The sequence below is a fragment of the Psittacula echo genome (assembly GCF_963264785.1).
Source record: "Psittacula echo genome assembly, chromosome: 5".
Taxonomy (NCBI): Eukaryota; Metazoa; Chordata; class Aves; order Psittaciformes; family Psittacidae; genus Psittacula; species Psittacula echo.
The window spans coordinates 82,917,494-82,930,892 of record NC_137739.1 but is presented as its reverse complement, the minus strand read 5'-3'; the positions used below and the strand labels follow the sequence as shown (position 1 = coordinate 82,930,892).

The following is a 13,399-nucleotide window of genomic DNA, read 5'->3' as shown; positions in this document are numbered from 1 at the left end:
AGTAGGAGGCTGCAAGCCTGTAAGAGCACGGGTGTGCAGTGCGAAGGGCTGGGGGGACACAGCACTGACCCCATTCCTTTGAGCCTGAGTAAGACAGAGAAGGTGACCAGGAAAAGCACAAGTGAAGAGGAAAACTCAGGAGCTTTGTGTTAAGGCTGACCTCGTGAAGGGTCATCCAAAGAGGCAAGTCAGAGAGTCAGGAGTGAAGGGCAGGCTGTGTAGGGCACGGCAGACAGGCGAGAGAGCCATGCCGGCTGTTGATGTCACCCCTGGTCAGTGTGCCAAGGTACAGGGAGCACCCACCACGGGCTGTGTGCGTGGTGGCTGCAACGCTCTGTTAAGTGGAAGGGAAAGGTGGGTGCTGGTTAGATGGGACCCAACAGGAAACTAAAGAAAAGAGTCTAAATAGACTGTTTGGAGCGATTAGAAGCAGAGGACAAGAACAATAATGAGAAATAACTTCTACAACAATACCTCAATGGGTTTGCTTCTTGTTCTTTCCTCCTCCTTTTCTCTCCCACTGCCAAAATGAACAACTCTGTAATCTGAGCCCGTGTCTTTGGCTTCTTCAGTCATCACAACCTGCTTAAAGCTGATGTACAGCCAGGTCTCCCGCTGACACACAGCTCTCGGACATACATTACGTACCACAAGCCCAGACTCCAGCTGGATGTAGCACAAGGCAAAATACACTCAACTGCCCAGACTCCGCACCATTTCCTTGCATTTTTGTGGATTTCATTGCTTTGTTTCACTTACATGCTTTACACCTCAGCCCTCTTGATGTAAGGAGCTGTTACTTCCCCCAGTTTAATATTAACTGCTTGTTTTTCCAGCAGCAGCTGGCAGAAGCCAAGGGAGTATGAAGCAGGCTGCTCATTCCGCCTCAGTTTCTCCCTTTCGGGCATGATGTAGCCTGCTCCATCCACCCCAGGACCCTGGCTAGGACAAGTGTGCAGGGTCTGACAGCGGGTGAATCCCGGGCATCCCCAGGCGGGCATCCCGCAGGCGCCACCGCGCTCCCGCTGACAGAACAAGCCCCTCGGAGCCCACCAAGCCGCAGCTCGCACCCCGACCCTGCCGCAGCCGCTCCACCCCGATCAGAGCCCGATTGGGGCCGGGGTCCCTTCCCAGCGCCCCGCCTGACGCAACCCGCGCCCCCCTTTGCCCCACGGGCGGCGAAACATCCCGCCCTCGTTGCATCACCCGGGTGGGGCGGGGCGGGCGGCCCGGCGGCCTTTAAAGCACCGCGTCCCTGCCCGTCCCAACGCCAAACGTCGCCATGAAGCGAGACCTGCAGTGCCCCGAGGAGTACCCCAGCCGGCCCGAGCCCCCGCCGGCCCCTCGCATCACCCCCGAGCCCACGGGGGAGGCGGAGGACGCGGAGCTGAAGTGCGGCTCGGCGCCGGTGTGGATCTTCGGGTACGGCTCGCTGGTGTGGAGGCCGGGCTTCGAGTTCACGTCGCGCAAGGTGGGCTTCATCCGCGGCTACAGCCGCCGCTTCTGGCAGGGAGACACCTTCCACCGCGGCAGCGAGAAGATGGTAAGGGCAGGGGCGGCTGTGGAGCCGGGGGGAAGGCGCTGGGCCGCCGGTGGTGCGGGCTCGGCTTCTAACGGCTCTGCCTTTGCTCTCCCTCACAGCCCGGGCGGGTGGTGACGCTGCTGGAGGACTGCGGGGTGAGTACCGCGGGGCTGGGTGGTGGTTCCCATCGGCTGCCGGTAGCTGCAGCCCTCCCGGGATGGGGGTCGGGGGGTGTTCTCCTCCTCTGCCTTCGTATCAGTTGTGCAGAGACCCCAAAGCGAGGCAGGCTTGCACTGAAATGTTAGCAGATGTGTCCACTGCAGTGACAGCATCCCATAACCACCTTTCTCTTCTTAGGCGTGCACGTGGGGTGTAGCCTATGAAGTCCGTGGGGAACAGATCCCTGCATCGCTCCAGTATCTCAACATGCGAGAAGCTGTCCTGGGAGGCTATGACACCAAGCTGGTGAAGTTCCACCCTCAGGAGAAGGATGCAGAGGAACCCATCCAGGCCCTTGTTTACATTGCAACACCCCAGAACCCTTCTTACCTCGGCCCAGCATCTGAAGAAGACATCGCAGCTCAAATCATTGTCTCAAGTGGCTGTGCTGGTCATAACATTGAGTACTTGCTGAGACTGGCAGACTTTATGCGTTACTTCTGTCCTCAAGCAGAGGATAAACATCTCTTCTCCATCGAGGAAGCGCTTATTTCCATCCTTCCGTGCCTGTGCCACACAGAAGAGTCTCTAGAAGAAAGTGCAAGCAACCCTCAGAAGTCTAAGGGTTGAAATAGGTTGCAGGGTCCCAGTAGAAGGGACGTAAGGGACAAAGCAATGGGGACAGTCTTAACTGCTAAAACATCCTGAATAAAGGGAGCATTAGCAAGTAGTAGGGGAGGGAGGAAGTGGTGTAAACCGTGCTTGCTATAGGACTTGTGATTACTATTTGCTCCACTCCACAATAGCTATCACGGCTTTCCAGCTGGGGAGCAGGGATCTTTTGCTGGAATTCTGCTCTGTGAGACTTGCTTCCAGAGACAAACCTGAAGCACTCAGAGAAGAAAGAGGCTCCTCTATTCTGTCTACTTCTTTCTTTTTTAGTTTGAAGACTAGTTGAGCAGGACTTGACTGGGTTTAAGCAGTATATGTGTAATTCTACCTCAGACTGGCAAGAAGCTCTTTGTGTAGTGGTGGAGACTTGGGCAGGTTCTGCCAAATAAGACCTTTCAGTTTTTCCCCTGCCGTGTCCCACCTCCAGTACAATGACCTGACACTAGATTTCAGGACTTCTGTGCAATATTAAAGGAAGCAGCCTCTGTGGGCTCTTGTGAAGCCTATTTCCTTATGTTGTGAAGGATCACAGCAATGCACTTATTTTCTAACATGTATTTATTATGTGTTGTATTTCCCCCTAGGAGGGGCATCTCAACTGCTCCCATGCCACAGCAGCCCACATTCAACCTTGCATTTGTGCCTTCTAGTTTTAAATCGGTTTCCTGAGGAGCTAAGCCTGCTTTAATGGCAGCAGCTTCTCTCCAAGCTTCACTGACCTTGTGCTGCTACGGTCCTGCCTGGGTGGGAAGTCCGTGCTGCCTGCAGGAAACACAGCAGCATTTTTAACTAGCCCTGTACTGGGTGAACCTCTGGTGCTTCAGGATAACGTGGGTTTCTATGGAAGCATTTGAGGGTTCTATTTCCACACTGGGGTGTCTGGTATGCGTTTATCTGACTGCAGAGGACCATGACTGAGCATACTTGCAAACGTTTGAGCTATTGCCTTGAGTGTGTTAAGCAGAGAGGCGCTGCTTCAAGCTCAGACTTTCAGCTTCACATCGTAACAGCATGAAACCCCATAGTATTTTGTAAGAAAACTTGCTACTGCAGCAAAGCAGCTCTTGGGAGCTGACCCCTGGGACACTTGACTCCTCCCAGGTACCATGTGGGGTTTTTAATTATACAAAAGGATAGGGAGTGTTTGTATTACTGTGGCTTGTATGTATATGAAGTGGTACTGTGCTGTGCCCAGTAATAAACCAAACTGACAAAGTTAGCCTTCTGTACTTTGGTGTTGGTCGTTTTCATTACTGATTTAATTAAAAAAGGATCAGCTTGAACTTAAATGAAACCAAACCAAAACCCAGAAACCTGAACCTTAGCTGGAAACGCTGCTGTAGTTCCTGTGATGTGGGGTTTCTTTGGTCTGTTTCAGACAAAACCCAACACCTTGCTGCTGAGCAGCTGGCCTCTGCTGGGTGTACTGGAAGACACCCGTTGACTTTCCCTTTGAGAAAAGCAGATTCAGTGACTTTCCCTTCCTGTTTTCCACCTCTGGTTGGTTCTGCAGTGCTAATGCTGATGACAGATGCAAGCCAGCCCTCCTGACTGTACAGGGCAGGCACAGAAATTCAATTCTCCCTTGGCAGGACAAAGGATTTTTGTTCCAAGTGTAACTTGGCATTGCTGTGTCCAAGAGGTAATAGTGGAAGGACAAGAAACTGCTGCCACAGCCAAATCTGCTGCCTGCAGCAAGGGAGACAGTTATTTCCCTTCTGCCTTGTGCACAGGGGCAATGTGCAACTGCCCCTGTGATTCCTCTGGCTGCCTGCTGCCTGAGCGGTAGCAGATCGCAGTACTACCTGCCTCAGGACTTGAGTGATAGGGAGAAAATGGATTGAAACAACTGAATTTAGCACTAATTAAAGGCAGTGCATGTTTCAGGGGTTATAGATCAGGGAAAATAGGCTTTCCCTGTGCTGTGGAGCTCTCACTGCAACTGAGCAGCTGCATCTTCCCATGGGGCCTGTATCCCCCAGCTGATAAAGCAAAGGGTTAAAGAGCCAACTTGCCTGCAGGGAAACGCTCCCTTACAAGACAGGGGTCAGGTACCAAGTTATCTCCAGGTAAAACAAAACATTTTCACACCTTTCAAATGTTCAAAGGCACAAAGACACCACTGACAGGAATTAATAGCAGATGAGCCCCCAACAACCTGCATGGAGAGTCCCTTGCTTCATTCATCCTCTTTAGCGTGTGTCACCCCATAGTCTTTCACATCACTGGTAAAAAACAAGCAGCGAGTGCCTGTGAACAACCCATCAGCACTTGAATGTTTCTTCAGCTGCTGTTTCTTCTTCCCTTGAAAAACTAAGTGGTTTAAGCACAGATAACACCACTGAACTATCATTAATTCCCAATTAATTCTTTGCAGTGGACTTCCAAAAAGGATCCCATTTTCTTCTCATCCTGTAACTGCATCTTCAAGTCACTAACACAGACAATGAGATAACGTGACTTCTTTCTCCTGAGGCTTTTGCAGTGCCCTGTGAGTCTCAGAACTGGTCCTGTTCTGATCAGTTGCTGAATTTAAAAGATTAAGAGCCCGGATTTCAACTTTGGCCATGTGAGAGAAAAGAGGTGGCAGCCTGCAACACTTAGAATCACAGAATCATAGAATAGTTAGGGTTGGAAAGCACCTTAAGATCATCCAGTTCCAACCCCCCTGCCATGGGCAGGGACACCCCACACTAAACCATGTCACCCAAGGCTCTGTCCAACCTGGCCTTGAACACCACCAGGGATGGAGCATTCACAGCCTCCCTGGGCAATCCATTCCAGTGCCTCACTACCCTAACAGTAAAGAATTTCTTCCTTAGATCCAATCTAAACTTCCCCTGTTTAAGTTTTAACCCATTCCCCCTTGTCCTATCACTACAGTCCCTAATGAAGGGACTATCTGCCCAGCTTCTCTTTGTGCTGCTGCTCAGAGATGGGGACCACGGAGGCTTGCCTCTGATGAACCGAATGTGAGCAGGATAATTGCTGCTTGGAGGCAGTCATCACACAACCACAGCACTTGGGAGTGCCAGGCCAGTTGTGACGTGCAAGGACAGTGTCCTACCCCATACGCATTTCACTACAGGCTGCCTCTCCCCATGACACGACTTAGAGCAAGGCAGCTGGCTGTGGGTTTCTGGCAGCTCTGCCACTGGCCTGGTGGTTGGCTTGGGAATGAGCACCCACCTTGTCAGAGGGTGAGACAAGTGCCCTCCTTTGCAAAGTGCTGCAAGGCATTTCTGGAGATGCATCCCTTTGCATGTGCAGTTTTCTCTAACATCCCTATGACCAGCTTGTGCCTATCAGGTCACCTCACATTAGAAACTGGTTGCAATGGAAACATGTTTGCAAGCACTGTCAATCACATTTAGACATCCCAAGTCTTAAACCCAGCACAGTTCATATGATTTCAGTCCCTTCTTCAGCCTGTTCAGTTTTCCTGCCCAGCAGTTCCCCCATAGCCCTGGAACACTGGCCTGAGTCACCATTCCTTGAGTACATTAGGACAGGACCTACCCAGCTGCTTTGCAGTGGCCCAGCCAGCTAAATAAAGTAGATGACAGCAGTAGATGACATCCAGCCCTGGCCCTCCTATGTATAAAGTGCTCCTGAGGACATGCGGTCCTTAATAGGGCAGGAGAAAGGATAAAGAAACTCAGCAATGTTAAAAGCATGCAGAGAATACAAAAACAGAAGGAAAAGCGTCTGGTTCTTAGGTGCTGCAGTGTCACTTCAGTTTCAAAGGTGAAGTGTTGAGAACTGAGGAGACTTCACGCAGATAAATCTCAACCAAGATGATTCCAGCTTTAGTAAAGATGTAGTTTCAATACAGCGTCACTAAGCGTGAACTTACCCGTGCTTGGTGCACTTCTCTACATGAGATGCTGGGTCAGAAAACTAGTGAGACCAAACTCACATTTGTGGCTGAAGGCAATACAGGCAAGCAGCTTGGCAAGGGAGGGAGGTGGTAGGAGAGGCCAGTGGCCTAGGAGAGGGGTAGCAAACAGACCAACATTCCTCATTGGGGTGCAACAGCAGCCAACTGATTGAGTCTACTGGAGGAGAACATACGTTTGAGCATCCAGAAAGTGGGGCCAGCACAGTTTGGAGGCTATCAAGGAGCCAACGTGGGATCTCAGTCCCAGGAGGAGCTGAAGGGGAGATGCATGGCATCTGATGCACATACACAGTCTTGAGAGGGTCCACTGTGTGCGGTGGGGAGAGACTTGCAAGTCACAAGCTGGATTTAGCAGCCGCCGCAGGAGCGGCAGCTGGTTGTACACAGCACGTGTTACTCCATACGTGTCTGCTTGCCACTGAAGAGACAGGCTGAAACGTGGATTCAGTCACTTACAGATGTTTCACAGGCAAATAAAAAGCAAAGGATAAAACCCCCAAGGAATGCTCATTGCTGCTCCTGGGCAGCTTCGGCAGTGGTACACAGGCTGGCCGGCCAGTGCTGTGCTGTTAGGAGCCTGTCAGGCTGTGCTCTGACACGTGCTCCCCTTGGCAGCAGAGGCTGGATGGCACTTGGTGCACACTGTACATAGAGTTGATGTGTCCAGAAATAACATCTGGCTCAGTAACAGCCTGTTCCGCTCCTGCTACCAGGAAAGGTTGGATGGTGAAGCAGGGGAAATAGAGTCTATTTAATAGGGAAATAATCTCTATAAGTGACACTGACTTTGCAGAACAGAACATACCCAGCACAAAACATGCAGACCTGGTCACCTCTGCACTTAGACACTTCCCCATATAACATGTTCCATGTTGAGTGCCAGGGTGGTAGCGCTGCCAACGTGTCCCAAAACCCAGAGTCAACCTAGGCAGTAGCACCAAATCCAAAGGGGTTTTTTCATAAGTCAAGGACAGATGCAACATGAAGAAGTGCAGTCCCAGCACGCGAGTGGGCAGTGATGTACCAGCAGCACACAGCCTAGCTCAGCACGGCACGGAACAGGAAGGGACTTACAGTCAGGCCGTGGAAAACTCACTTGCAGCAAAACCAGCAGCTGCTCAGTGGAGTTTGGAATTTCCTACTAACGACTTGCCTTGGCTTAAGCAAAACCCTCCCTGATTAATGTGCTGCATTAAAGTTATGAGAGAAACCCCGCGTGGCTTTGAAAGAGGGGAAGAGAGGGCGGAAGGAAGTGGGCACTCTGGGCAGCACTGGGAAGCTCTGCATGCTGTGTTTACAAACCCCGTACACTTTGTGTTTGGCTCTTGGATGTGTTTTATCCCTGCCCGTCTCATCGCAGTGCCAGCCACACTGAGGAGTGTTTATGTTTGCGAATTCCTGAAGCACAGCCAGTACCTTGAACGCCAGAGAATGAGACTGAAATAACCTTAAAGGTCAGGGAAGTTCAAAGACACAGAGGTGCTGTTTTTCTAGCTGGGGACACCACACTGTTCCCAGACCACGCTGGGCTGCTCTCGGGACACAAGAACAAAGACTTCTCTCTTATGTCCTCCTGTTTACGCTGCTTTTTGCCTCCTTCACCTCACTGTTTTAATGAGACGCATTTCCATGGAGCTTTGATTAAAAGCACCAGGGATCAGTGTGGCCTGAGCCTGACAACTGAAGAGACACCTGATAGCTGCTGGCACTTGAAACTCCTATCACCAAAGGAAAGGGGAAGTTTTCATCCTTAGGACTGTTCAAGCTCTACCAGTTGACGTCATGGAGTGAGCCCCAGAGCAATGCTTCATCCACAAGCAGGTACCAGCTCTTGGAGCACCCACAAACCTGTGAGCACCCATGGGAAGACAAGTCAGAGGATGGCTTTTGACAAGGGGATGTTTCATTTAGCCTTGTTGGTTAGCAAGCCTGTGCTTCAGAACAGGAACATGATGGATGCATACCTGAGCTGATGAAGCACATGGCAGGTACATGCAGCTCAACTGTGTTATGCAGAGTGGTCATGGGCAGCCTCCAGCGCCATGGGCACACCATCCCATGCACAAATCCATTGGTTGTACTTCCAGCTGCAGATTTCTACACAGCTAGCGCATACACATACACAACACGACGTGCTCATTGGCACAGCCCTGCATCTGCCCCACGTACCCTCATCTTGAGGGGAAGGGAGGAAGGGAACAGACCAGGTTAACATGAGCACTGGGTTTCACTAGCTCACGGCCTCAGCTTTGTCTTGAGCTGGAGCTATGGACCGAGTGACACTATTGCAGTCATGTCACAGCCTCGCATCCAACTCACTTACAGCAATTACAACCTCATCTACAAACAGACCGCCTCGGGGGGCAGCCAGAGCCAGCTTGCTGGTATTGAGCTCTGTCAACACAAAACATATGTGACATTTGAAAACATTCGGAAAACAAACTGAAAACGCAGCTTTTTATCCCCTCCTTGTCTAGACCGCACTCCAGCCTTCCCAAACCCCATGTCAGCACCGACGGAGCACGTGATGCCATGGGAGGGAGGGAGCAGGATGGTGAGGAGAGGCAGGCGCTGCCTGTGGATGTGTTGGTGTTACCTCTGCTCACCCTATGGGCACCCCGTGCCAAGGCAGCGCTGCTGTGTGCGTGTTCACGTGTCGCAAGTGTCAGTGCTGCAAATGACCTGCCAGGACCGAGGGGCACATGCTGCTGGTCAGCTGGAGGTGCGGAGGGGTGGGAGATACTGTTACAGACAACAGGGGTCAGCAGCTTCATCCTCAGGATGTCACTGGCTGAAATCTCTCCCTTATTTTTGTTTTCCAGTGAAGTATCCATTTCTTCCAGTAAAATTGAGCCAAAGGTGTATTTCAAATAGCTGGACGGGTTTAGATTGTACATTCATTTTAGATCATACAGACATTTGTTTTAGATCATACGTACATTCGTTTTAGGTTATACATATGTTCATTTTACATTATACTTTCATTCTGCCACATTTGGATTATAATTCATTCTTTTGGTCTGCTTTACAAGAGTATGTTTTTCTCCAAGATGTTCCTCTCCATAAACAGATAATCCCACTTTTAGAGGAGAAAAGAGCAGGAATGCCCAGCTCCTCATGGCTGTGATAGATGCTGCTTTTTATCTTCCCTTTGACAGCAACTGTTAAGAGACTTAATCACCTCTGTAGGGCAGGAGCCACATGAAACTGTGTCTCCTGTTGCTGCACAGCGCAGTCAATTCTGGCAGCACTTGTGTCTCTAAACTACATACATATTTAATCTATTCCTGGAAATACATCCTATAATTTTAGGGCAACAAGTTCAGGATTGAGGATAAAAAGTAACTGTGGGACGAGCCTCATTCAGAATAAATATGCACTGTATTCCTGCCTCAATTCACTTGATGGGAGGATGCCAAAATGAGCAGCAGTTCAATTGCTTTTGGTCCTGTAGTCATTTATCCACACCTTGCTCCAAACACGGGAGGAACATTCCTTTTGCTTTTTCTTTGGCAGAGCACCACAGCAACCTCTGCAAATCACTGCAGCACCGTTGCAAACTGTAATTCCTCTTCACAAGGCCTTTGTGACGAGGTACTATTTCCATCTTACGGATGGGGGACTGTGACATCAAGAGTGTGATTTCAAAAGCACAGAGTGACTTTGAATGCACAATGTGAACACTGAGGGATGATGTTTTTCAGAGTACTCAGAACTGTACATCAGGTATTCAGAGGCCATGTGGGCAAACAGATGTGTGCTTATGTAATCAGCACTAGATCCCAGTGCAAACATGCGAGAGTCATCTGAAATGCTCGTTGTGCCAACCCTTATGTTTGCCATTGCGCAAAGAGGATCTGTGTGGTTGCGAGTTTAGCAGTTGTTTAGTATTCTTAAACCCTCACATACCTAAACTTGCATAATGGTTATTTGCCAACTAAAAATGAAGCTCAGCAGAGAAACATTTTATATAGCTTGGGATGGTTTTGCTTTATGCACATCACTCAAATCTGTGGCAGCCCCTTTTTGAGGCTGAGGCTCACAGCTGCTGGCAGTCCCACACTTCTCACATGTGTTTATTCCTGTAACATCTCAGACACGAGATCTGTTTTAAATTAAAGTATGTAAACAACATTACTTGTCTCATTTGCTATCAGTGGTATCGCTGCAAGGAAGAGCTGGGCTTCTCTAATCTGTCTGGGACTATTCTACCAAACCATCTCTCACCCTCAACATGTAGTTATTTGATTCCAGACACAAAGATACATGGCTAAGGACAGCAAACCTCAGTGTAGCTGAGTGACATTAATTATAGAATCATAGAATGCTTGGGGTTGGAAAGGACCTTGAGATCATCAAGTTCCAACCCCCTGCCATGGGCAGGGATGCATCACAGTAAACCATATCGCCCAAGGCCTCATCCAACCTGGCCTTGAACACTGCCAAGGATGGAGCATTCACAACTTCCCTGGGCAACCCATTCCAGTGCCTCACCACCCCATCAGTAAAGAATTTCTTCCTTATGTCCAATCTAAACTTCCCCTGTTTCAGTTTTAGCCCGTTACCCCTTGTCCTATCACTACAGTCCCTGATGAAGACTTCCTCTCCAGCATAGGCCCCCTTCAGATATTGAAAAGCTGCTATACAATACACAATATATAATATGTACCTCTGATTGCATATGTTAATAGCAACTTATCAGAGCTAGGGAAGCAAGCCTCTTCCAGCAAGGCTCATGATAGTGTGTTTCAAAAGCATCTAAACCACTTGTGGATATATACAGCAGCCATAAGAGAAATCATCATCACTTCCAGTCCCAAATCAACACCGTGTTTAAAACCCTACTTGTGCATTACAGAGTCAGCACCACGATGGCATTCAGTTTTCAGCTTGTCCATAGGAACTGAGCTGAGTGACAAACTACTAAAACCTAGGCAGCAAATATTTTCTGTGTTTACCAGATTAAATCTGTACCACAGTGAAATTATGACAACAAATTAGATGTGGTAACTTCTTCCAAACTCTGAACAGAGAATGGTGAGAGACTGCAGTCACTTGGACAAACAGACAACACGAAGCTCAGTTATTGATTCAACAGGACCTCAAATCCAGAGCTGGAAACGGACTATTGTGCATCTTTAGAGCTATTTCAAGATCCATGTCAAAGAAATACCAAAATACTGTAGTACTATGGCTGTAAATGATACTAAATCAAAGAAGAAAACTGGATTAAATGTCAAGAAAAGAGAGGTCTGTAGGAATGCAGCAGTTGTCCACAAAAATGTCCATGTTCTATGATTCTGTGATTGACAGGCAATAATTAAAGTGTCTCATCTTGCAGTTAGGGAATGAAGATGAGAAAAGAATGCATCAGAAGATGGAAAAGGAGGCTTTTTGAGAGCAGCACATCCCTTCCTTACTACAGAAGGTGTAGCGTGAGCATTTATGGGCCTCTTGGAGGTTGCCCAATGAAGCTGTGGCTGCCTGATCCTTGGCAGTGTTCAAGGCCAGGCTGGATGGGGCTTGGAGCAACCTGCTCTAGTGGAAGGTGTCTCTGCTCGTGGCAGGGGTTGGAACTGGATGAGCTTTAATGTCCCTTCAACCCAAACCATTCTGTGACTCTATGTGAGCTCTATGGAGACAGCAGGAGCCACAAGAAGCAAACCTCTCACATCGGCGCCCAGCAGACACATGGAGTGAACAAAAAAAGGAAAAAGGGGTTTTTTTAATCTTTCCAAGCTTCTCTGGAGGTTCACACAGCCCAAACATCCTCCTCCTTGCCAAGGAAAACCCTGGAGCTTTGTCACAGGCAGTGAAGCATCACGCAGGGGTGTGTCGGGCCAACGTGCCACTGCATTTACGGGGCCGCAGCACACTCCGCTGAGCAGCACGTACCCAACTGCAGTCACGTGCCGAAGGATTAATGGAGCTTAAAAACATAATGAAAAGCAACATTGAGCCAACTACGTGTGAAATTTGCTGGCTCTTCCGTTCTCTAAACAAAACCCAGCAACCTTCTACAGGTAGAAAATACAGACAAGAACTCTTGGCACTGCTGTTTAGGACTAACTGCAGGGAGGACAAGGATTACCAAAGGCAGCTGCTTCAAAGATGCTTCTGTGAGGAAGTTAGACGGGGTTTAGAGTAATTTCGATAGAAGTTTGGGCTTGTCTATGGAGAAAAGTTCCTTAAAGAATTATGTGAATTAGAGAATAGATGTTCCCAATTAACGTGAATGTTCTTACTCTGCATCAAGCTTACCTAGGAGGGGTTATTCAGGACCATCATTGCAGTGGTCATGTGACTGTCCAAACCAGTATCATGGAATGGTTTGTGTTGCAAGGGACCTTAAAGCTCATCCAGTTCCAACCCCTGCCACAGGCAGGGACACCTTCCACTAGAGCAGGTTGCTCCAAGCCCCTGTGTCCAACCTGGCCTTGGGCACTGCCAGGGATGGAGCAGCCACAGCTTCTCTGGGCACCCTGTGCCAGCGCCTCAGCACCCTCACAGGGAGGAATTTCCTCCTAATGTCTGATCTAAATCTCCCTTCAGGTTAAAGCCATTCCCCCTTGTCCTGTCACTACATGCCCTTGGAAAAAGCCGCTCTCCAGAATTCTTGTAGTAAGTTTCCAACTAGGTACCAGTTTTTCTTGGTTTTGAAAAAGCTGGTGAAGGTTTACTCAGGGTAACAGTGCACACAGAATACATGCTTTGCTTTACCTTAATTCACAGTCCTCATAATGCTGAGATGCAAGGCTATGAGTGTCACGTGTTTAAATACTAACACCTTTAATCAGAAACATTTCTCCTGCCAACCAAAAGCCCTGAAGACAACACTTGGGTCTTGAGAAGAGTTGGGCGAGTCCGAGGAGCAGGGAGGAAAAACCCAGGTGCTTGCCAACAAACATCACAAAGATGACAAGGGATACAGTAATTCCTGGATGCTTAGAAGCTCACATCGACTGCTGTCAAGTATAGCGGCCTTAACGCAAGCAGCAGTGCTGTCAAGGAAGAGACCACAGGGGAACTCCAGAAGGCACAAAAGCAGGGTTTCAATGTTTTCCTCCCCTACCTCATTCTATCAGTGATGCTCATGAGCTGAGGGAGGAAGGAGTCATCATTTCATACCTGAGTGCTGAACCATA

General features: G+C 49.1%; 1 protein-coding gene across 1 annotated transcript; it reads left to right on the top strand.

Moving 5' to 3' along the window:
- Positions 1–1,282: 1,282 nt before the first annotated feature.
- On the top strand, positions 1,283–2,311 carry CHAC1 (ChaC glutathione specific gamma-glutamylcyclotransferase 1; the record flags this gene model as incomplete). Its single annotated transcript, XM_080619623.1, has 3 exons — positions 1,283–1,543; positions 1,642–1,677; positions 1,880–2,311. The coding sequence occupies 3 exons, from the start codon at positions 1,283–1,285 to the stop codon at positions 2,309–2,311; spliced, it is 729 nt and encodes a 242-aa protein (XP_080475749.1).
- Between the last annotated feature and the right edge of the window lie 11,088 nt (positions 2,312–13,399).